Genomic DNA, 26,277 nt, shown 5'->3' with positions numbered 1-26,277 from the left:
CCCAACTGGCGAGCCCCAGCTGTCAAAGCAGAGAGGGAGAACTTAAACGCTGTGCCACCAGGCCGGCCCCTCCTTAGTTTCTTACGTATGGTTGCATTCATAAAGGAAATTTACTTTCAGAAAACAAAGTCCCTGTATTTTATCTGGCATGACTAATGAAATTCTTGCTGCTTAGCTGTTCAAGGAAAGGACTGTTTATGCAGTGAGTTTTAAATAAGCCCATGCATTAAGCTACTATAAGGGTTTAGGCACATTCTGTAGCACAGTCCCCCAGGCTATTGTAGCTCTTTCTACAGCACTTGCAGGCCCAGCCCTTTAGTCGGATGTGTTTGTAACCTACCTGCTGGTCGTGTTCTTTTGCACGGAGATGGACGGAGACTCTGTAATGCATTCATCATGGAATGACTCGATTGTGCTCCCCATGGGACTGCTTTGTCTTCTTTCTTTTACTATTTTATTATTTCTTTATTTGTAAATTTTGATTTTGAAATTGATCTGTTTTCCCCAGTTCCTTGTTTCGTATTCTTGTTTCTTGTTTCTGTAAATGACTGACATCAAAAGCCCTAATTTTGAGGAAGATGCTCTGGAAGAGTAGAATTCCACATCACTAAAAACGACACCGCCCCCTTCCCCTTGCTTTGCCTTGTGCCTCTCTCCCTTTCAAGCCCCCTCACCCCATGGGGACTTGTCTGCACATCTTGACTTCCAGCTGGTTCCTGGCAGGGTTTGAGGTTTGATTTGTCTGATAGACTTAATTTAGAATCACTTTAAAAAAAATAGACTTTTAGTTTTACAACAGCTTTAGATTAACAGAATTATTGCAAAGATAAGACTGGGGGTTCCCGTATACCCCACACCCAGTTTCCTCTGTAATTAACCTCTTACATAAGTATGGTACATTTGTTATAATTAATGAACCAATATTGATACATTATTATTGACTAAAGTCCATGCTTTATTCGTATTTCCTCGGTTTTTCCCTGACGTCTTTTTTCTACCCCAGGATCCCCTCCAGGACACCTTATTACATTTAGTCATTATGTCTCCTCAGGCTCCTTTTGGCTGTGACACTTTCTCAGATTTTCCTTGTTTTTGATGAGCTTGATAGTTTTAAAGATTACTGGTCAGGAATTTTGTAGATTCTCTTTCAGTTGGGACCTGTCTGATGTTTTTCTCATTGTTAGACTTGGGTAATGTCTTGGGGGAGGAAGACCACAAAGATAAAGTGCCATTCTTATCACATCATATCGAAGATTCATGCCATCAGTAGGACTTCGCACTGCTGATGTTGACCTCGATCACTTGGTTTGAGATGTTGTTAGGTTAGAATCACAGTTTCACTTTTTCCTGAGGACCATCAAAGCCTTTTTCTGAAGATTTCAAGGACACATTCATTACAGCTATAAGGAAGCTAACCGGGACTGATCTTTTGTTATTTCTTGATTGGCGGTAGTATAAAGTTTCTATAAGTTTCTAACTACTTACACAAAAATAATTTCAATGGTGACAAAAACATCTTATCTTTTCCATGTGTCGTAGGTGGGAATGAGATCCCGAAACCAGGGTGGCGACAGTTCATCCAACGGGCACATCTCCTGCCCCAAGCCCTCCATCATCAGTGATGCTGGTAAAAGCCTCTCAGAGGATGCGAAAGAGAAGATCAAATCCAACAGAAAGGAGGAGGATGTCGTGGCCTCAGGAACTGTCAAACGACACCAAAAACCATGTGGAGAAAGCGAACGGAAGAACAAGAAATCCTTGGAGTTATCCAAAGAAGACCTCATCCAGCTGCTCAGCATCATGGAAGGGGAGCTGCAGGTAGAGTGGAATGTTCTCAGCTATCGCGTTTCTAGTCTCAAGGCTATAAAATAAGAGACTATGAACCTGTCTCCCTCACTGGATTGGGAACTCCATGCGGAAAGGGGCTGTTTTTCTTATTCCTTTCTAAATCCATCGTGCCTGGCACAAGTTTGCACTGAATAAATATTTGTTGAATGAATGAAAAAATGAATAGATGCTGATTCCAACTTCAAGCTTCTCTAGGAGCAGAAAATTTATGATATGATTTTGGTAATAATTTAGCACAGGCCCCTGTATCTAGCAGTAAGTAATCGATGAGGTTATCTAATTTAGCCATTGGCTGTGACTGAAAACCGCAGAAAAGTCATGATTATTAAAAGTCAGAGTTAAGGTCAATTGTTACTTTTGTTTTTTGCAGAAGGTGGAGTAAAAGAGAGATATAGAGATAGAGGGAAAGAGCGAGGGAGAGAGAATGAGAGGGAAAGAGAAAGAAGGCTTTGTTAAAACCAGACTTGCTCTTTTCTTGTTTTTTCATAACTTTCAGCTTTACTTTTCAACAATATCATAGGAGTTGAGATGCACACAGATAAGCACAGCATTGCATTGTGAAGAACCTAATACTTTCACAGAGCATTTTCAAGCATATTATCTCATTCAATCTCAATAAAAGTGTGGGTATCATCTGTATTTTATAATGAGGAAACTGAGGCCCAGAAAGACTAAGCATTTGTTCAGATCTCACGTTAGGCGTCCTGATTCTCGGTCTAGTGCTTTTTCCACTGGCCACCATCACCAACCTTCTCAAGCTGCCATGAGCCAGGTTCCGCATTACGTGTATGTTTTTAGGGATCCAGGAGAGAGTTGGAATTCTTCTGAGTTTCTGAGCCCCGGGCAGTTGTATTTCTGGAAGTGGGAAAAGAAAAACTTTTTCTTTTTGGAGGAGAGGCCGACTTACAAGTGGAGTTGTTGTTTTCCATTTTGTTTTTATTAGGTTCTCAGCTTGCACAAGCTTCTAGGGGAAGACTAACAATTGCATGAGGTGAAACCTCTGTTAGCTCACTGCTGCTGTTAGCATTAGAGAGATTACTTGCAACCGACCCTACACTTTTGTTGGCTAGCCTGACCTGTTGCTGTTCTCGTCTGTGTGCATACATATAAGGAAACGCTTGGGTAAAGAGAAATAGAAAACACATGAAACTCAAATTAAAAAAACGAACAAACCTTTGAGCTTACCATTTACGGGCTGAGAAAAATCACATTTCATTTCATAGCAAAAGATGACATTTTCCAGAGTGCCATCATTGCTAAAATTAGCTTTGCTACTCACAGAAATGTGGTTAATCTTTTGTCTGTTGATATTTATTGTGCAGGGAGGTAGAATATATTACTCCAGCTTTTTAAGCTGCCCCAGCCAACAGCTGTTGACCTGAGTGGAAGGTCTAAATGTCGCCTTTGAGATCGTCACACAGCAATGTCATCAGATCACTTCTTTCCAGCCATGGTGGCTTGCATGAAGCCCACGGCTCTTCCAGACTGTAATTTCTGTAGCCAGCTGTTATATCATAGTGTATTCTGGAAGGTATTAAAGGTTCATGTGACTTTTATGTTCATGGTGTTGCCGGATAGAGTTCCAGAGCCTAAGCATGAAAATATAAGCCCCACACACCCAGGACATTAAAGAAATTAGCCAGAAGACTCCAAAGAAATGCATTTTGCTTTCCATTAAGCTTTATGAATACAGGACACCTCACCTTACACAGTGGATGTATTCCTGAGGAGCACTAACTAACTAAAAACTGTAAGATATTTGGGGGTGAGGCAGTGATGGAAAAGAGAAATTAACGACCTGGTATTTTAATGAATTGCGTGTGAATTCATTTGCAAAGCAAATAACTGATCCCTATGTATTTGTATGCACATACATATACCTGTAAGTATATGTACTTATCAATGCAAATTTTGCAATATTAAATTTTTTAAAAAGAGTGCTGTAGACATATGTTTTTATAGCAGACACTTGTCCTTTATTAGCGCTGTCATATGAGAGGTAAGTGTGTTGTAGGTAAGAGTGGGAATCAGTTGGCATTAGCAAATGTGCGTGGGCTGGTGAAAATGTGCCAGGTTTGCCAGGCTAGAGATGAGGAAGAAAAATCTGTCTAAAGATCTAGTGCTGAGAGGAGAGGCAGGAATATGCCTTGTGAGATAAGGTAGCCCAGCTGAGGCCTGTACGCCGTTCAGCTTGACGTGGACGAGCATTAAGTGAGCTGTCTCCCAGGCCTCCAAAGGTGGTCTCCCTTTGTGGGAGTGGCTCTATGTGACACAGATGCCTTATTCCAGAGGTGGCGCTCTACGGTTCTACAAAAGATTGGGTCAGACAGACATCTTTTTTTTGAAATTGCTTTTTCTTCAGCTATTTTATTGAAACCATAAAGGTTTATAACACTGTATAATTTCAGGTGTATATTATTATTTATAATTTCTGCATAGACTGTACTGTGCTCACCACCAGTACTCTAATTTTTGTCCTTCACCGTATAAATGTGCCCCTTTACCCGTCTCGCCCACCCCCAGCCCCCATCCCCTCTGGTAACCACTAATCTGTTCTCTTGGTCCACATGTTTGTGTATCTTCCATATATGAGCAAAATCATGTAGTATTTGTCTTTCTCTGGCTGGCTTATTTCGCTTAACATCATACCCTCAAGGTCCATCCATGTTGTTGCAAGTGGGACGATTTTATCTTTTTTTATGGCTGAGTAGTATTCCATCGTGTGTATATATATATATATATATATATATATATACACCACATCTTCTCTATCCATTCATCCTTAGAAGGGCACTTGAGTTTCTTCCACATCTTGGCTATTGTGAATAATGCTGCAATGAACAAAGGGGTGCATAAATCTCTTTGTATTGTTAATTTCAAGATCTTTGGATAAATACCCAGTAGTGGGACAGCTGGATTGTATGATATTTCTATTTTCAATTTTTTGAGAAATCTCCGTACTGTTTTCCATAGTGACTGCACCAATTTGCATTCCAACCAGCAGTGTATGAGAGTTCCCTTTTCTCCAACATCTGTTATTTTTCGTCTTGGTAATTATAGCCATTCTGACAGGTGTAAGGTGATATCTAAATGTAGTTTTGATTTGCATCTCCCTAATAATTAGTGATATTGAACATCTTTTCATATGCCTGTTGGCCATCTGTATATTGCCTTTGGAGAAATGTCTGTTCATGTACTCTGCCTGTGTTCTGATTGATTTGTTTGTTTTGTCGTTGTTGAGTTGTCTGAGTTCTTTATATATTTTGGAAATTAACTCCTTGTCAGATATATGATTTGCAAATATTTTCTCCCATCTGTAGGTTGTCTTTTCATTTTGTTCATGGATTCCTTTGCCTTGCAGAAGCTTTTTAATCTAATGTAGTCCCACTTATTTTATTCTTTTATTTCCCTTGCTTGAGTAGACATGGTATTTGAAAACATGCTGCTAAGATGAATGTCAAAGAGTGTGCTGCCTATATTTTCTTCTAGGAGTTTTATGGGTTCAGGTCTTACATTCAAGTCTTTAATCTATTTTGAATTAATTTTTGTGTATGGTGCAAGATAATGGTCTACTTTCATTCTTTTGCATGTGGCTCTCCAGTTTTCCCCACACCACTTATTGAAGAGACTTTCTTTTCTTCCTTGTATGTTTTTGGCTCCTTTGTCAAAGATTAACTGGCCATAGATGTGTGGTTTTATTTCTGGGCTTTTAATTCTGTTCCATTGATCTATGCATCTGTTTTTGTGCCAGTACCATGCTGTTTTGATTACTATAGCTTTGTAGTATATTTTGAAGTCAAGGATTTTGATGTCTCCAGCTTTGTTCTTTTTTTCTCAGGATTGCTTTGGCTATTTGAGGTCTTTTGTTGTTCCATGTAAATTTTAAGATTCTTTGTTCTATTTCTGTAAAGAATGTTATTGGGATTCTGATTGGGATTGCATTGAATCTGTAGATTGCTTTAGGTAATATGGACAATTTAACTATATTTATTCTTCCAATCCATGAGCGTGGAATGTCTTTCCATTTCTTTAGATCTTCTTCAATTTCTTTCAATAATGTCTTATAGTTTTCAGTGTATAGGTCTTTCACCTCCTTGGTTGAATTTATTCCTAGATATTTTATTCTTTTTGTTGCGATTATAAATAGGATTGTATTCTTGACTTCTCTTTCTGCTGGTTTGTCTTTGTTGTATAGAAATGCAACTGATTTTTTTAGCTTGATTTTGTACCCTTCAACTTTGCTGTAGTTGTTGATTATTTCTAATAGTTTTCTGGTGGATTCTTTAGAGTTTCCTATATATAGAATTGTGTCATCTGCAAACAGCAAGAGTTTCATTTCTTCCTTTCCAAATTGTTGGGTTCCTTTTATTTCTTTTTCTTGCCTAATTGCTATGGCAAAAATGTCCAGTATTATGTTGAATAGGAGTGGTGAGAGTGGACACCCTTGTCTTGTTTCTGTTTTCACAGGGATGGCTTTTAGTTTTTCACCATTACATATGATGTTGGCTGTGGCTTTGTCATATATGGCCTTTATTATGTTGAGATACTTTCCTTCTATCCCCATTTTCTTGAGAGTTTTATCATAAATCAATGCTGAATCTTGTCAAATACTTCCTCTGCATCTATTGAGATGATTATGTGGTTTTTATTCCTCATTTTGTTGATGTGGTGTATCACATTGATTGATTTGCAGATGTTGAACCATCCCTGTGTCTCTAGTACGAATCCCACTTGATCATGGAGTATGATCCTTTTAATGTATTGCTGTATTTGGTTTGCCAATATTTTGTTCAAACAGGCATCTTTGAGGTGGCTTATCTACCTCCTTTATATTACAAATGTGAAACTGATATTCACACAAACTTTGTGACTTGCCCAAGGTTGCACGGCAATTTAGTTACATTTGCTCTATACCCAACACTGTCTCTCAGTACAATGTCCCTCCCATTTTATCATTTACTCTCTGGGGATGTTCAAGGGTGGGCTCCAGGATCTTTATATTTATTCTTTGTCTTCAGAATTTCTTTCAAGTAAACTCCCATTGTGAACTCTGGGACTAAAGCCATTTTGTGATAAGATGAGAGTTTTTAAGTAAGAGAAATTGAGTACTATTTCTTTCACATCAAGAAGGTTGAATATGATCTGAGCCTTGAAGTTCGCTGTGATCTGGATAGTGAGAAAACGGGAGAAGGCAGGGGTGCCACGTGGCCATAGGCTAGGTGCTATACAGATTTGGAGGTCTTCGTACTCACTACTCTAGGAGGATTATGCCCTGGAGTTGTGTGACAGCTTAGATTTTGGGGGACTGGAACTACTGGTCAAAAGAAGTAGGGTGACACACAGAGAAAAGGGCTTCTAATGATATTAGGGAGATAAGACTGAGATCAAGTCTGCCTTTAGGAGAAGTACCCTGGAAGTGACTTGGGGAGGAGGAGATGGGGGGTCACTCAAGCTTTTGAGGTTAATTTTCTCTTTCTCTGACTCCCTTTTGATCTCTGTCATTCTCTCCAACTCCATATCCAGAGTTTTAGACGCTATAGACTGTTCTGTGTGTTTTCTGGTACCAGTGGCTTGCCACCTTTGAAACCTGTTGTGTGATCTTTGGGAATTGATCAAACCAACATTATAAATAGCATGACCTTTATTGTTAGCATTGGCTCTTTGAAAAATTTGCAAATTGCTGTTGTGTTTGCCAGTCCAGGTATTCAGTGAACCCTTAAAATACACCTTTAATGGACGTATTTGAGAAATGGAGTTGCCCTTCCCTGGGATTTTTGCATTCTAAGGAATCTTGTCTAGAATTGGTGATGTCATGCCCCTTGTCTTGGAGAGGGGCATCTTCCAGACTTTTCAAGCCACACCTCAGCAGATGCAGGCCTGCTGTTTCAGCACAGTGACTGGCCAGCATAGAAGGAGCTGGAATGGTTTCCATTATTGCACTTCTGTCACTGACTGCTTCCAATAACAAGTACTTTCTAATAAATTGGAACATTTTTACTCTCTGGGTGAAAAACTGGTTACATATTTCCCAGACTAAACTGAAAATAATGAAATAGTACACCCAGACCATCATTTGGGCACCGTGATTAATTTCCCCTTGTATTTGTCCAAAAATAGCACTTTAAGAAGCCAGTCAACTTGGCTGTACTAAAAACGACAAAAGTTCAAAGGAAATGGTACTCACATCAAAAAGCCATAATACAGAAAACTTGGCAGAAGGATATTCTTGTAAAATGACTCAAAAACAGGATACAAATTAATTGTTTTTCTTGATGCAAAAAAAGGTAGGTATTTTTTTTTATAGTAGATTCCCTTGAGGTATCCACTTGAATACAGTTTAGAAAAACCAATCTCAAATTGTGTTTCATCATTTTCCCCTTTGTCATTAGAGTTAGTTCTCTTCTCCCTGTGTGTAAGGAGGCTTAGAGAAAACCACATAATGTAACTAGATAATGCACCCCCATACGATTTGGCTTTGATGTTCTCCAGGCTAAGTCAGAGACAGAGTCATGGACACATTGAGAAATCTTTGTCCTGAGTGACTGGCAGAAAAAAGTGGTGTATTTCAAGATAATTTACAAAATAGTTAATATGCCTGTGGGTTGTTATAATTTTCCTCTATTCTGTCCTTTTGAGGTTCCTAGCCATCTTCTTTAATATTGTTCACTAGTTTCTCTTTACCTCTGCACCACCTACTGTGGGTGAACTCTCTGTCTGCTCTTCTTTCTCACCAAGAGAGCTCATTCATTCTTAGGGCATTAATTAACCAATTCTAAATTGATTGATCCTACAATATTTAAGAAACACTGCTGTGCTAGAGGTCTGAAGAATGCAAAGATGAATACTACTACTACTTGTTTCTCTTCTACTGTGCGCCAAGCATGGTTTTAGGCACTGCGTATCACAGCTGTCATGAAGAAAGAGCTCATGACCCGGTGGAATAGATGAGGGTGTACAGGAATGAATATTCTATAGGGTAATTGCAATGCAAAGTATAGGAGTACAAAGGAGGAAAAGATTATGAAAATCTCGGGAGATGAGTGATAGCTTCACTGAAGAATTGGACATTGAAGAACTGATAGGTTTGGACAGGAGGAGAAGAGCATAGGGACCGGCCTGATAAGATTAAAACACAGGGTGGGAAAGTGTGAGTCACACTCATCAGTGAATAGTCTTGCTTCAGTGGAGAACTGTTTGGTGGAGGTAAAACTGCACCTCCATTTGGAAATGACAAATATGACATCCGAAAAACAATAGTCAGAGGGTGTGAGGATCCCAGGGGACTGGAGTGATGCGGAAGCCAAGGGAGTCAAGACTGTCAAGAAGAAGAGGAAGTTGCATCAGTCAAATCAGCAGAAAGTTCGATTGAAGGGTTTTCTCTGGGTTTGTGAATCTGGAGATCATTGCGAACATTTGCCAGAGCAGTTTCAGTGAGTTTAAGCCTATTTTCAGTGGGTTGAGAAGTGAAAGGAAGTTAAAGAAATAGAGTAACATGTTCTGTTGAAAAATCCAGGAATTTAAAAATCTTTTTTTTTTTTTTTTCTAAGAGTTAATCAGATTTTCTGGTTCTTTTGGACACAGCCAAAGAAGTCAAATTTCCCTTTTCTTCAGCATAGCAGTAAATTACTTGCCTGGCACAGAGTATGTCCTTAGAACACATTTATTGACCTCCTCCTTTGAAATTACCATGTTGCCTTCCTCTACTTTTGGGTTTTAAGTGAAATATGGGATTGTTAAAAAGCAAAAGGCTAAAACAGTGTGTCTTGAATGCCAGTCCTATGGGGAAGTGGTGAAGAGTCCAAAAGGTTGGTAGTCAACCCTATTAGTGTTGACTCTGGGCCTCAGTTTACTTCCCATCTGTATGATGGCTATACCTCCTACCTTCTGGGGTTGTTGTGACTACTACACTTAGCCAATATAGATGTTATTGGAGAACTTAGGATAAGAAAGGAAGAGAAAGACAGGAGAGTAGCTGAAGGGAAACTTAGGTCAAGGGAGGGTTTTTAATGATGAAAGAGACTTTAGTGTGTTTATGGGCTAAGGGGTTATACGGCCAGAAAGGAGCAAGGTCAAGGATATAGGAAACAGCAAGGATTTTTCAGGAATCAGAGTTTTGGAGGAGGCAAGAGAGGGGGAATCAATTGTAGGGTTTGGGGCTGGCCTTGGGTTTGCCCTTGAAAAGGAGGGAGACCCTTCATCTTCTGTGACAGAGGGAAGGAGAAAGAATAGGTGGGGATGAAGAGAACATTTATAGCAGAGGGTGGGCAGTGATGGAGATCTCCCTAAAAGCCTCAGATTTCTCAGCAAAGAAGAGGCAAAGCTATGTTCTGCTGAATATGAGAAGACCTGGGCCAAGTGGTAGTCTTAAGGATGATTTATGTACATGCCGTCTGTTGCTGAGGGGAATGTTACAGGAAGGTGACCTTGGACAAATAGGAGCATTAATGAGTGGAGTCTAGGATTCAGCCAGCAGAGACCATGTGTTTGTGGTGGCACCAGTCTATTTAGAAGCCTGAGTGTAAGAGGGGAGATATATATATTTGATTTTTTGTATTTGAGTTCATAATAGTTTACGTCATTGTGAAATTTATTGACCTCCTCCTTTGAAATTACCATGTTGCCTTCCTCTATTTTCGGGTTTTAAGTGAAACATAGGATTATTAAAAAGCAAAAGGCTAAAACAGGGTGTCTTGAATGCCAGTCCTATGGGGAAGTGGTGAAGAGTCCAACAGGTTGGTAGTCAACCTTAGTAGTGTGGTGACAGACAAAAAACACTGAACAACTGAAATTTCACAATGATGATTTTGTGTTTTTTTATGGCTGTGTAGTATTCCATTGTGTATATATACCACGTCTTCTTTATCCAACCATCAGTCATGGGCACTTGGATTGTTTCCATGTCTTGGCTATTGTGAATAGTGCTGCAATGAACATAGGGGTGCATGTGTTACTTTGGGTTGTTGATTTCAAGTTGTTTGGGTAGATACCAGTAGTGGGATAGATGGGTCATATGGTATTTCTATTTTTAGTTTTTTGAGGAATCTCCATACTGTTTTCCATAGTGGCTGCACCAGTTTGCATTCCCACCAGCAGTGTATGAGGGCTCCAAAAGGGAAGATATATTTTAAAGCACTGGATGTAGGACTGTAGTTGTCCGAGTGGGTGCAGCAGAAGGCATGAAGTGAAGGACAGTGGAGTGTGTTGGTGAGACAGTGCCCAGCAAGGAAAAGATATTGGGAGGCATGAGCAGGTCAATGGGAGGATGGGCATGAAAGGGCTTGAAAGACTGGAAGTTGGGCAATTTGCACTTAAATTTTCTGTGTGGTGGAGTTTTAACCAATGCAAGGTCTTGGGTGTGGTGCTGGGAGTGGAAGCGAAGGCAATTGGAATTAATGAGGTCAAGGAATGGTAAAGTTAGGAAAGTGGCTAAATCTCCTACATGAATATTGAAACCTTCTGGGATGATGGTAGGATTTGGAGTGGAGAGCATGTCTGAATCATTTAAAAAATATGAAGGTTGTGGACCAGAAGATCAGCAGATAACTGCTGCCAGACTCCTTTCTATGAAGTGTTTCTCTGATCATGTCATGCTGTTGCTTAGGAATTTACAAGAGGTCTCTAGACCCTATCAGATTAAATCTAAATTGCTCAGACTGGTCTGCAAAAGCTGTTTATTAACAGGCTCCCCCTTAGCTATTAAAGCTCATCTTTAGTGTTCCCTAATGTGACCATTCCTATCCAATCAGACAGTCTCTACATTCTTCCCCAACTCTGACACATACACTCACACATGCAGTCTCAAACACTATCACAATCCCAGTGGTTTATTTAACGTTTCTTTATTTTTCCTTCACCTTAAGAGAACTTACAAGACAGAAATTGGGGCTCCTTAGGAAAATTCAGAGCATGTATTTGTCCTTGTTCTAACCCATACTTGCCTCATGTACTAGTCAACATTTCTTTTTCCTTTTTCTTATTAAAGACTTTATTTTTTTTAGAGCAGTTTTAGGATCACAGCAAAATTGAGAGGAAGATACAGAGATATCCCGTATATCCTTTGCCCCTACACATGCACAGCCTCCCCATTATCAGCGTCCCCCACCAGAGTGGGACATTTGTGACCACTGATGAATCTACATTGACACATCATAATCATGCAAGGCCCGCAGTTTACCTTAGGGTTCACTCTTGGTGTCATACATTCTATGGGTTTGGACAAATGTATAATAAGATGTATCTACCACTGTAGCATCACACAGAGTATTGTCACTGATCTAAAAATCCTCTGTGCTCCGCCCATTTATCTCTCCCCCAACCACCATAATATTTCTTTTAGAGACCACTGAAGGCATACCTCCTCTGTGAAGTCTTTTCTAATTGCTTGCCTCCCAAAACACTGTCTTTCACCCATCCTGAAATCCTACATTATTTTGCTATAAGTGTAAACCATAGCATCCCATACATACACATTTCCCAAGTGTTTTAGGTACTTACTTACACCTGTTGCCTGCAACAAGCTGAGAGGAGGGGTTGTGTCTTCTGCTTCTTTCATACACTTCTCTGTACCTAGAAAAGGGCTAGGCGCATCATTGTTAGTCTATTGGCAACTGATAATTAATCTCGGAATGTGCTAATATTTATATACCCTATAAGGCAGTCATAAGATTAGTTTTTTAATGTCTGCAAAAGTCTTTGAACTATAAAGAGAAAGTATATGTATCATAGTATATATAATGTTATTGAATTAACAGTAATGGTCCCAAATATTTACAATGATATTCCTACTATAATACTATGATTCTACTTTTCTGTCATGTTTAACAAGAGATGTCATAAATCCATTGTGGATGGTGACAATCAGTTCAGATGGAATTACTGCGTGCAACCTAGCACAACAGGCTTATCCTACAGGGGTATCGTTTATCACATTTTTCTTTAGAGATGGCTTTTCTTTTCCCATTCCATTTTCACACGTTGAGGCCTCCCATGGAATCTCTGTACTTCTAAAGAATGAGGCTTTTAATTACTCTGTATGGCTTTTTAAATTGATGACTCACCTGTGCTTAATATGCTCCATCTTTAGAATCTTGGGCTGAGGTCATCCTAAGCGAGGCTGCCCAGTGAAACCTCACACCACCAAAATGGTCAGCCTGCTGAGGATGGTATGTCTTTGCTAAGTTTAGGAGGCAGCAAAGAGACAGGTTACTTTCTGATTAAAATCATGACAGATCTGATTCTCTGTTGAATACAATGCTTCAGAATCTCAGGGGTCCAGTAGTATCGTCAGTATTTTGGCAAAGAGTTTTGGTGTCTGGTTTTCATTGTTCAGGCGAAATAGTTTTAGTGCTCTTAATAGAATCAGAAGGTTGGCCTCACTGCAGAGAAGTGAGAATAAAATACTCATTGGCACTATAGAGGAGAAGGTTGGTTTTATTAAGAAATGTAAAAAATATATATTGATAAAGAAAATGTCCCATAAAATAAATCTTTTTATTATTTTATGAAACTCTGGACATGAGAAAATACTACATGGGGGTATTATGTGAAAGATGGAGAGTTCCCCCCTTAATGGCTGTGGCCTGGTCCTTTCTCAGTGAAAATGGTCTCTATTACTTTACTAAACAATACTGTATCTAAAGATCCAACTTACCTGTGTAAATATTTCTCAATTATTTAGACATATGTTCTTGTTACATGGAGCCATTTTTTTGAAGTCTAAATATTTGTTTTTTTCTTGAGGTAACATTGGTTTATAACATTGTATAAATTTCAGGTGTACATTGTTATATTTTGATTTCTGTGTAGACTACATCATGTGCACCACCCAGAGTAATTGCCATCTGTCGCCATACACATCTGCCCTGTCACCCTTTTTGCTCTCCTCCCTCCCTCCTTCCCCTCGGGTAACCACATGGAGCCATTTATAAGTAAAATTAGAGTTTATACAGATTACTATTATGATAAATGTATGTTAAATGGAGTAGAACTTGTGGTATGATGAATTAGTGATTCTAGAAGGACTTCCCGGAGAGATGTCAGGTAGAACACTGCCAGGTCTGAAGCTCAGGGGAGAGGTGAGATCTAGGCCTGTGTGTCCAAAAGAACTTTCTATGAAGGAAATGTTCTATATCTGCTGTCCTGTGTGGTGGCCGCTAGCCACATGTGGCTTGTGAGCATTTGAAATATGGCTAAAAGGCTGAAGAACTGAACTTTAAATTTTATTTAATGATAACTAATTTAAATTTAAATAGCCACATGTGGCTTGTGGCTGCTGTATAAACAGCACGGATACAAAGAAACAAACACAGAACTCATCGGAAGAGACTGTAGTTGATGCCAAGAGATAGAGAGTAAAAGGAGAAAGTCAAGTCCAAAGAGAACACCTGTGGTTACAGGTGGGAGAAAGAAAAGAACTGGCCCAAGAGGAAGAGAGGACCTGGTTAAAAGGAAAGGAAGACAGATCAGAACCGTGATGGGTCATGGATGCAGGGAGGAGAGAATTTCGGGAAGAGGACATTTGTAGTTTCAGTGCTGCTGCAAAGCTGGAGGAGGAAAATCGAGAACAGGCCGTTTATTGAGCTGCCATTTAAAAGGTGAAGTTTCAAAGGATTGGTGAGTTGACATCAGATTGCTGGTGTCTAGAAGTGCTTGGCCAAACTTCACTTTTGAGGAGTTTATGGATAGACCAAGATGGTGGGGCTGGATCTAAGGGGACAGAGGGGCTAGGGGCAGGTTTTGTATGTGTGTGTTTTGGAAGGGGACACGTAAACAGGTTTATAGGTGGAGAGACGGACTTCTCTCATAAGTCCCAGCTGCTCTCATCCCTTCATCCCCCACAGACGCTTTGATCTTCTCTTTTTCTTAGGAGACCGAGGTCTTCTCAGCTTTTCCTCATCCCCCAAATCTCCATTCCTTGCCTTCCCTTTCTCCCCTTCCCACTTCACTAAGGTGGAGGATCCTTTTCTATCAAGATTAGTCCTGTTGACCTGATCCTGCCGCCTGCCCAGACTACCTCACACCCCTCTTTACCCATCCCTCCCCTGACCCCGAGTCGCCTTCTCTCCTGCTCCTCCCAGCTCTCCCAGGCTCTTTATCATCAGCTTCTCGGGGCCTGGAAACTTTCCACACAGAGGAGCTAGACTGATCAAAGTTCCTGGGGTTCTTTAGACATGGGATTATTGTCAGCAAGGTCTCTAGCTCCCAGGGAATCTGGACTTGAAATATTTAGGACCCCTTTTTTCTATTCTTCTCCTGACTACATGCCTACGCCCCTTCTCTCCCTTCGCCCTATTCAGGTGCCTATATCCTCACAAAGGTAAATTCATCTCCACCATTTTCTGTATTTTTTGACTATTTTTAACAAAATTTCTACTTGTCCTTGTCTGTCTTTTTAAGAATTATTTTAAATTACAAACTCCTAGAGGACAGACTCTGTCTATGAGGCACTTAAGAGATGCTTTTTGAAAATTACTTTGTAGTTCTGATTGGATAATATAAAGGGTCTTTTTTTTTTAAAGTGGATTACCATTTAAATTTTTTCTAAAAGTGTTGCATGTTAAATCCAGAGGTTGGCTTTGGCAGAAGCTTCATCACGGTGACTAATACGTAAGTGACTATGAGTGAGGATGCTCCAAGGAAACAGCAGGTGATGGCCAACATTCTGTTTTTTTTCTACCTGTCACAGTACTTACTCCCGCATCACTTTGTGTATTTTCTCACTGGATGTGTTAGGCCAATATCAGTGGCAGAACTGTCTCTCACCCCCCAGGGACCAGATGGTACCCTGCTCTGAAGACACCGTCATCATGATCTCTCTATTGCTGGGTGAAATGATAGGATGTCTGGAATTTCCTTCAAAATGCTCCAGCCTCTCCTTCCAAAAAATGTGCGTGAGGAGGTAGACAGGTGGTTCATTATACTTGTTTGTTCACTTTGGCGTATGTTTAAAACTTTTCCCTAATACACAGTTAAAAAGACAAATAAATGACAATGAAATAACAAAATAAAAAAAAATAATAATGTCTGTTTTGCCCATTTGGCCTTCCTATGCTGCCTACTGTATGCCAAGATCTTCATTATTTTACCTAATAATCACCATGGCCCTAAAGAGTTAGATGAGGAGTGAACCAAGGCTTCGCTGGGATGCCCTAGTGAGGCGTACCACGCCTGGCTGATCCCAAAGCCAGCGCCTATTGTATGCCAGGAAAGTCATATCCCGCTACTGTTTTCATAGTCCGAAAGGAAGAGCAAACTCACGGGAAAGGGAAATCTATTCCCCAGACAAGGAGAAGAAGCATCTACTATTTGCCAGCAGAACTTTTTTCCATAAAAAACAATAAATTTTGAAATTCACAACTTGGGATAATATTTTGGTCTCTAAATCATGACTTGAATTAATGTTTAGGTTCCTTTTGGGAGACTGCCTCCTCTCCTCCCCGCATCTTGCTCTTTTTTCATGCTTCTTGGTAGGATGATAACAAACTGAACAATAAAAATCACTTGTAATGGATCCAGTCGCGACTGCTGCCAATGCCGTCGTCGGACTGGTGAGTGAAAGCCTCGAAAGGGAAGGTAAATCTTCCCTTGAAGTTAGGTGCATTTTTCTGGTTTATACTATTAATTCATATAAAACATTTTTTATTGTTATTAAATACTTTAAACAGTAAAATGCGGAACTGCATATCTAGACCATGGTAAATTTAAATTGACAGTGTCCAAATTAATGAGATGTCACTGTCCCAACACTGCTTACAACTGCTAGCAACTTGATATTGTTTACAAATTCCCGGGCCAGCCTCTAACCTCTTTTTTATTCCCTTCTCTTTTCTGAGCAATTCCAGTGACACTCCTGAAAGTCACCAGACCAAGACCTGGTAGATAAACAATGGCCTTTTTCAAGGCACTTCCTTCCTCATGATCTCCCCTTGTTTCAGCCCCAGCGATCCTCAGGAGACCTTGCCTGGTGATGTTGGAAGGTTTGTTCTGAACCTCAACTGACCTGTGGCATCCTCAGGTTTGCCAAATGCAGGTACAAGTGCACACAAGGTGTGGAATAGTTCTCTTGGCAAAGCTAGCTGGCACAGGTGGGACTTGAAATCTGACTTCTTAAGCATCATGTCAGCCAGTCACAGACCAGCATCAAAACACAAGGGCTCAGAGACTCACGTCACATGACTATCAACAGAGAAATATTTTTATCCAAACCCTCTGTATTTGAGAGAAAGCAGAGCACTGATGAAAAGCGCTGAAATAATTTCACTGTGATATTAGTGCATAATTGAAAGAAAGGCTAGAAACTCTGATTTGAGAAGAGCTTGTCACTTGGGTCTTTTCAGCTAACACGTAATCCTAACCGTGGACACAGGCTTGTGCTCCCACAATGTCTGTGTTTGCATTGGCAGGAAAGAGCTTCTGTAGACCTTTCCAAACAGCAGCCCTCGGTGTCTACCAATACTTACAGCCATGTTAAACGTTTCCTGATCGAGGGCCTGAAAGGAAACAAGAAACAATGTGCCCAAATTTAGCAGACTCTGCTCTCCCCCTGCCTTTTTAGAGTCTTGCTAATGAAAGCATATTTGCAAGTCCCCGCTCTGCGGGGAACAACTACATTATGAGGAAAACAGGCGAGAAACCAAGGGTTTGTATGTTTCTAAACAGATGTAGGAAATGGTCTCTTGGGCTCAAAGCCAACACTTGCCCAGATGAAAGTGGGTGTCCAGTGGACAGCAGTGTTCCTGTTTTTGAACCTTAAATGCGTCTGTCCTGAGATGGCATGTTATAGCTCTTGCCATCTTGGATAGTGGAAAAATTTTCTATATGTTATATATGTGTGTGTGTTGTGTATTACATATGTATTCACACACTCATATGCATATAATTTTTTTAATTAGCAAACTTTTTTTTTTAACTTGAAAACAAGCAATGAGTGAGAGGAGCTGTGTTCTGATACGCTCAAAATGTGCACGCCTTTGTTTCTTTAATGGAATGTAAATTCCTGGCTTTGAGTTTACAAAGGGCAGCCATTTGAGTGCAGATAAGATCAGCATTGCCTGCAGAGCAGGAGCCCTCCGTGCTTGTTATCTTTGCTTTATCTGACTGACTTGTTTATAGGTGGTTGTGGCGCAACATGTCAGCCTGAAGTGCCAGGTATGCTGACTCCAAAATGCCTGGGCAAAGACCTCTCCTGAAAAGAGACTCTCACATCCTGACTGGAGACACTGCTGAGGTCACTGAGGAGTCAAGCATAGGCTGCTCCTCCTTTCTTTCCCTCCAGAGCTGTAATTGCTAAGTGGGAAAGGATACAGGCTCCGCCTTCTTTGCCTGTGAGACCAGAGGTTGATGGTGAGATCCCATCTCCTCCTGAGTCACACTGCCGTCTACCCACGGCAGAGGGCATCAGCAAGCTGGTGGTTCTTATTGCTTATCTGCCACCGTGTGCAGTTGCTCCAACTGACAAGAGAATAATTGACAAGCAATTATGGAATGCCAGCTAGAGAGTGGAGGGAATGGGAGGGGAAGAAGGAGCCGCAGAGTCCCTGACCTCACTAGCTGGAGAGACATGCTTTCCACTGTCACCGCTCACTCAGGCGTCCCTACCACCGTTCACGTGGTTTATGGCAATAGCCTCCTAATTAGCCTCCTAACCGTATGCCCTTCCTGCAATCTTGTCACCCGGAACTCTCCACATCTCAGCCACATTGAGCTTTTTAAAATTCATAACTGACCAAGTCTTTGCTCAGCTGAAAACGCTCCAAGGCTCTGCTCTGAGAGGCTGCCATGGATGGGCCTCCTCACCGCCCGGCCTCACTTTGCGCTGCCTCCCCCCAGTCTGTGGGCCCGGCCTCTGACTTGTCTGCAGTCCCTTGAACGTTTCCTGTCTTAAATAGTGTTGGGAGCCTTTTCCTATTGAGACTATTCTCTTTTATTATGTATTCTGCAAATGATTTGAAAGAAAGGCACTAATATTCCACACGTTCAAGGTTGGCCGATGGAAGCAGTGCATTGATTCTATTCATTGATTTTTGTTCTACTTTATTTTTAATGTTGTTTCTACATCAAGTAAAGGTCATTAAGCAGGGAAAGTAGTTCTCCGTACACACACCTACAGTTAGGCTAATGCTTAAAAGCTTATTCCATTACTTGTTATAACTTGCTCACGTGTTTCTTCAAGGGCTTCATGGGAGAGGACTTCCGTTCTGTCCAGGTGTTCAGAGATTTTTATATTTTGAGAGTGTCATTCCTGTATCTTTTCCAAGGTGGAGTCTTATTGTGATTATATGCTCAGGAATCATGTTGTAATTATAAAACAGGACAAGTATATGAAGGGAGCCATGCTCTGATTCAGTAGTAAACCCGAGTCCAAAAATATAATTCTAAAGGTAAAGTTTATATGTTTTTAAAATTTTATGTTAAAAATATTTTATTTAAAATCTTGCATGGTTAATTCACACATGTGATTGAAAAGATAGGAAAAGGGATAATGTATACAAGTATGTATATATTCTTTTTGTTTTTTAACAAATGGAGCATATTACAGACACTGTTGTGCAATTGGTCTTTGTCAGACATCAAATATGCCTTGGAAATCTTTCCCTATTAGAACATGCAGAGATTTACATTGTTTTTAATGGCTGCAGCGTATATGGTAGGTGGGTGTACCTTAGTGCTGTCCCTTTTTGATAGCTATTTAAGCTGTACCCAGACCTTTGCTATCACAGTCAGCACTGCTTGAAGACATTATACATACATCTTATCACACATGTAAGAGTATTTCTCTTGGTTGTCTTCCCAGCATTGGAACTGCTGGGTCAAGGGAACATAAATTTGCAGTAGATTTTGCTAAGCTGCCCTTCATAGGTCTGTTTTCTCACACTCTCCAACACAGTATGTTATCGATTGTTTTGCCAATCTGATATTTTAATTCCTTTGCCAATCTGATGGGTGAAATGGCTATCTCCTTGTAGTTTTAATTTATATTTCTCTTATGAGTGAGGTTGAGCATCTTTTCAAATATTTTTAGAGATATTTGTATTTCCTTTTCTGTGACTAGTCTGTTCCTATTCGTTGCCTATTTTTCTATTGGATTGTTGGTCTTTTTTGATTAATAAGGGTTCTTCATACAGTAAAAAACTTAGTTCTTTGTCACGTGAGCTGTAAATCAAATATTTTTCCCTTCTCATTGTTATTATTTTGACTTTGCTTTTGGTATTTCTTGCTATGCATAATTTATTATTACTATTATTAGTCAGACATCAGTCTTTTCTTCTATGGCTTCTGATTTGGATCAAACTTAAAAAGGCCTTCTTACTCTTAGATTATGAAAAATTTCCTTCAAGTTTTCTTCTAGTACTTTTTTTTCACAGTTTTCCCACAAACATTTTCTGCATCTGGAATTCATCTTTGTTTAAGGTGAGCCACTTTTGACTGTTTTATAGCTGCGTGTTGTATCAGTCAGGAAAACAGAAACCACTCTGGATATTTGAAACAGAGAGGAGTTAATAAAGGGATTTGGTTACACAGAGGTTAGAAAGCTGAAAGAATAAAGAGAGAATGCTGAGGTAACCTGAGATAATAACTGCAGGAAGCAGCTACCACCTCCAGAGCTGGTGCGACAGGGGCATGGGGAGAGTTACTAGACAAGGGGCTCAGGAGGGAGTTCTCTGAGGAGACCTCACTGCCCAGCTCCTGCTGTGCCTCTGAGGGAGCTTGACGAGGCCGGTTCTGGAAGGTCTGAAGAAGCTGGAACTGGAGTAACTGCTATTGCTGTCACAAACAGGACAAAACAGAAAGGCACTCCCTTTCTGTTCTTTCCCCTTTTTAATATCCTTCTAATGACTCATTTTAGCAGAACTCAACAGGAAGCAGCAGGCACAGGAGTCTGGGAAATGCAATTTGCAGGGTTCCAGACTCAGCATCACAGATTAGAATAAAGATAAATGGTTTTACAACTGAGAGATAATAAGTAAATAACCAATAACTGAACTATCAATTTTTCCCTATGATTTGAAATGTCACTTTTATCCTATAATATAATATTTAAATCTATTTTTGTCATACTTTAGTCCGTAGATTTTTCTGTCTATTTCATGCTCTAGTACCACACTGTTTTAATTATGGTAGCACTATAGTATGCTTTCTTATGTGGAAAGGTCAATCCTTTCTCATTACACTTTTTCTGAGTTTTCCCAGCTATTCTTATTTACTTTTAAAAGAGGTGACGGTATACTCAAAGGATTTTTTTTAAGATTTTTATTTTTCCTTTTTCTCCCCAAAGCCCCCTGGTACATAGTTGTATATTTTCTTAGTTGTGGGTCCTTCTAGTTGTGGCATGTGGGACGCTGCCTCAGCGTGGTTTGATGAGCAGTGCCACGTCCGCACCCAGGATCTGAACCGGTGAAACCCTGGGCCACCAAAGCGGAGCTTGCGAACTTAAGCACTTGGCCACAGGGCCGGCCCCTATACTCAAAGGATTTTTAAAGGAATTTTAAAACCAGAACGTTTTTTAAATAAAGATATTAGTTTCCTTTTGGACGTTTTTCACTGTTCATGGTAATCAGAACCTCCATATACTTGCAGAATAACTATCTAAAAATTTTAAATGTCATTGTGTCTTTTTTAATTCCATTTCTGTGAACTCTAAACCAGTTTTAGTGTTATTGTATTGACAGTGGTCAAGTGTGTAGAGAAAGTGCAGAGACCTTTTCCTTTGTGAGCAGTTCTTTCTTTACTTCCCTGCTTCTGAGTTGATGTGAATCACCAGAAACAGGGACCCAACTATGAGGCTTTGTGTAATCCAGATGAGAGCTGGTAGTGGCTTGGACCAGGGTGGTGAAAAGTGCCCAGATTCTGTACAAATTTTGTAGGAGAGCTGATGGTATTTGACGGTTGGTTGAATGTGGATATGCTAGAAAGAGATTAGCTAAGGCCATCTCCAAGTTTGCTTGACCCAGCAAATGGAAAACAGAGGTTGCCATTTACTGAGATGGAGAAGACTACAGGTGGAGCAGAGTAGACAAGTGGAGACCAGAAATGTAGGTTTGCACATGTTTTGTTTGAGATGCTGTGAGATATACAAGTACAGAGAAATATCCAGCAGGCATTTGAATATGGAGTTCAGGGAAAAGGTCTGGGCTGGAGTTATCAATCTGGGAGTCAGGTGTATGCAGATGGCATTTAATGCCATGAAACTGGGTGGAACCAGGAAGAAAATTAATTTAGATGGAAAAGCTAAGAGTCCAAGGGCTGAGCCCTGAGGAATTCTAGCATTGAGAGGTTGGAAAGATGAGGAGGAATTAACAAAAGAGAATGAGAATGAGCCGCTAGAGAGATGGGAGGGAGACTAGCAAAGTAGATGCTCTAGAGTCAAAGTGAAGAGGATTTCAAGGTGGAAAGAAAGATCAGATGTATCAGATGCTGCTGATGAGTCAAGGAAAATGAAGAATGAGAATTAACCACTGGATTTAGCCATAGGGAGGCGATAGTTTTCTTTAATAAAAGAGGTTTCAGTGGCGTGGTAAGAGCAGAAACCTGATTGGAGTGGGCTCAAATGAGTTCCACCCATTTGGGAGGAGAGGATATTGGAGGCAGTAAGTATAGGCAACTCTTTCAATGAGTTTTGTTGTACAGAAAATGAGAAAAATGAAATGGGACCTGTAGGAGTGAACAGAGTGTCCTGTTCTGATGGTAGGAATAACAGTATGTCTGCATGCTGATGAGGATGACCTAGTACAGGAGGTAAATGTTGGTGATGGACAAAAGGCTGGAGCAATATCTTAGGTAGTAAAGAGAGAATGGGATCTAATGGGTAAGTTGAGGAGTGGGCATTCATTAGAAGCACAAACAGTGTACTTCTAGTAACAGAAGAGAAGGTTATGTATATGGACAAAGTGCAGGAGGTGTATAGAAATGGTGGGGGACTGTGGAAGTTCTTCTATAATTGTTTCCATTTTCTTGGTGAGCAAGATAGCAAAAGGGAAGATGTATGAAAGATTCGATAAGAGAGAAGTTATAAAATGGTAGTATATGAGAGTGGACTCGAGGAATATAGTGTGATGTTTTGGTAGCATTAGCAGCCCAGTTAAGGTTAGTGATCATGAATTTAAAGTGAGATCAGTTAGCATGATGTGTTTTCCCTACCTATGGGATTTAAGCATTAGAGTTGGGATTTAACCAAGAGTTAGATTTAACCAATGCCATGGTGACCAAGAGTATAATCAAGTGAGAGAAGGGGCATGAAATTGAGGGTGTCTGCATAGACATGGAAGGTGAAGGAGAAGGAAAATGAGCACATGGTGGGGGGAGGGTGAAGACCAGTGAAAATATGGCAAAATCAATGGATTGTAGCTTCTGCTGCCATCCAAGTGTTGTTAGTTTGGGTTCGAGAGGGAGTGAGCTGGAAATAGAGAAGATGGTGGTGGAAGGCTGAACTTGTAGTTGGTTGCAGTATTTGGTAATAACGACAAGGACTGGAGTGTGACGGTAGCAGTGAAGGGCTGAAGTAGCGTGAAGGACAGAATAATTAGAAGAGACAAGTTCAGGGAACTGGAAGGTCAGGGCATCAGAAAAATCATCTTAGGGAATATTGAAATCACCAAGAAATTTAACAGAAGTAGTGTTAGAGAGAGTAATGGCAATCCAGGAGCTCAAATCTTCAAGGAAGGAAGGGGAGTGAATGACCCAGGAGGTGTGAATGACACATGACTATAAACAGAAAAGATACAAACTGATATTGTCACGAGATTCAAAGCCAGGGCATTTTAGGAAAGGGGGAGAGAGAACAGTCTGGAAGCGGTGATGGGGAGAAAGGTGGAAATCTACCCCACCTCCAGGCCCACTGGTACAAGGAGAGTGGGAGAGAACCTATCCGTTTCTTCTTCTGAGGGCTCTTGGAGAAGGTGGTTCTCAAACTTGGCTGCAAGTGCCTGAGCCACGCCCCAGATAAATTAAATAACCACCTCTGGAAGTAGGAGGCAAACATCAGTATTTTTTTAAAGCATCACATGATTCCATGTGCAGCTAAATTTGAGAATCACTGCCATAGAGCAAGTGGTAAAGGGAACATTCTCAGAAGAGTTTGTGAACTTAGAAGAAGTGGCTGTGGTTGACTGTGAGTGTCAAACAGCACAGTGAAAGTTTCAGGAAATGGGGATAGGTCAGATAAAGAAGGAGAAAAGATAATGGCAGGGCCGAATGCAGATTTGAGTCTGGGAGATGCCAGGGATGAGTTTTCTCTGGGTTTTACTCATGGTCCCTAAAGAACCAAGTGCCTCCACTTTAGCAGCTGTAATATCAGAAGTACATGATTATTTTCTTTATCTATGGCTTTGGTGAGTCCTTGGGAGCTGTGGCTAGAAAATGCAATGCCGGGCACATCAGGAAGAGATGTTTCAAGTGGTTTGCTGTGGTTAAGTCATCTTGGGATATAAGCTTTCAGAATTGATTCCTGCAAATATGACACCATTGATGAGATGGCCACTAGAACTTCAGCTGGAAAGCATGAGCCTATATTGCTGCAGCTCTATGGTGTCTTGCTAAGTTAGCTCTTGGGATTAGGCGTGTGTGAAGAGTGGCTGCAGAAGAGGGTATTCAGACTACATGCTTGTTGGCCTTGAAGGTTATAGAGAAACTGGAAGGAAATCTAGGGATAGTCCCATAAAATTATTTAAGACTGGCCACTGTTGAGCGTGAAATGATGAGTTCAGCACTGAGAAATCTGGCAACACTGGTTGTCTGACCTCATCCACCTGCCTCTTCTATTTAGTCATCTTCACCATGCTTTCATCTGACCATTGGCTTGTGGATGATTAAGCATGATGATGACAGCTCAGATAAGGTTCTTAACCACAAAAACCTAGTAGAGATCAATGCATATCAGTTGTCTGAAACAACGTTTGGCAACTTGATAACTACAAATAAGCAGCAGGACTTTGAAATAAATTAGGGAGACCATGAGCCATTTTATTGACTCGATCATAATCAAAAATTTCTTTCCCTGAAAGTTCACAGCTATTAATATGAATCTTGGCAGGTGGGTCTTCATCATTTATTATGAAAAAGCTTATGCATTGGGAACATTATACATACTAGTAAGGCAGGGATTTTTAAAATTTAGCATCAACGTCATGCTGTCAGATAAATTAGCTCAAGCTTAGGCTATCATGAAAAAAATAATCCTAATGGGCTGCAAATAATAAGACCACGGTATGGAACATTCTTGACCAGAGTGCTCCCCACTTTGAATGATGATTGGTTATTGGCAGTAGTTGTTTGATAAGCTTTTAAGAAAATCAAGTGTTTCTGACATCTTCCCTGAAGAAGACTATAAAAACTTGTTTGACTGTAGGAACTGCATATGGGAAGAAAGCATGCTATAGATAATACTTTACATATGCACTCATCTGAAAATTAAGGTAAAAATATTGAATCAAATATTTGAGCTCAGTAATCACATTCCTATTGCTAATGGACAAATAATGTATTTGAATACACAAATTTCAGTGAAATGTCAATTACCATTTTAGAGCATTGATTTTATAGCATGCCAGGATTCCCTGAAGTGTGCCCAATGGCATTCAAATACTTATTTAAAAAATTGATCTGAGGGTGCTGGCCCCATGGCATGGTGGTTAAGTTCAGCATGCTCCACTTTGGCAGCCCAGGTTTGTGAGTTCAGATTCCAGGCATGAGCTTACACCACTTATCAGCCATGCTGTGGTGGTGACCCACATATAAAGTGGAGGAAAAATGGCATGGATGTTAACTTAAGGCTAATCTTCCTCAAGCAAAAAAAGAGGAAGATTGGCAACAAATGTTAGCTCAGGGCTAAGCTTCCTCAGCAAAAAAAAAAAAAAAAAAAATGAGCTGGCCAAAAAAATTGCTCATTTTCCATTTTAAAAACTAATTAACTAGCATATGGATTAATTCCTACTTGAGATTGTTGCCATGTATTTACTAGTGATTTAGTATAACAGAGATCTCTGGTCTGGTCTGAGACTTAGGAGACCTGGCTTCTAATATATAATCAACAACCAATTAGTTGTACCTCTTGAGAAAAATCACTGGCTTCTCTGAACCTGTTTCCTTAGCTGTAAATTAAGGGGTTAAAAGTCTTTCCTACTCTAAACCCCTATGATTCTGTGAATCAAATGTCCTGCTAAGGCTTGGAGCCATCTAGTTGGCCAAAAAACTGGAAGTAAAATTAATCATACCTCATGACTCCTTATGCTATCCCAAGTTCCAGACCTTTGCACCCATCCTTCCTTCCAAAAGGTGGCTTGATGAATAGTGAGCTAAAGGGGTTACCTTTCCAAATCTCATTCCTACTGGATTAGAAAGTCATGCAAGGATGGGATTATGTCTTACTTATGTGGGATCCGTCACAACAACTAGAAGAGTAGCAGCTTTACACATGGCTGCTAAGTGAATGAACGA

At 40.3% G+C, this 26,277-nt stretch overlaps 1 protein-coding gene across 9 annotated transcripts in view; it reads left to right on the top strand.

Annotated features, from left to right (window-relative positions):
* FILIP1 (filamin A interacting protein 1) overlaps window positions 1-26,277 on the top strand; it is a 222,941-nt gene that overhangs the window by 104,448 nt on the left and 92,216 nt on the right. For all 9 annotated transcript variants that reach the window (XM_070225147.1, XM_070225144.1, XM_005596796.4 and 6 more), the window contains exon 2: window positions 1,540-1,818. In XM_070225147.1, coding sequence (XP_070081248.1) covers window positions 1,540-1,818 — 279 coding nt within the window. The remainder of the gene's footprint in view (window positions 1-1,539; window positions 1,819-26,277) is intronic.

This window comes from Equus caballus, chromosome 10 (assembly GCF_041296265.1).
Source record: "Equus caballus isolate H_3958 breed thoroughbred chromosome 10, TB-T2T, whole genome shotgun sequence".
Classification (NCBI taxonomy): domain Eukaryota; kingdom Metazoa; phylum Chordata; class Mammalia; order Perissodactyla; family Equidae; genus Equus; species Equus caballus.
This window is presented reverse-complemented; position numbering and strand designations above follow the sequence as displayed.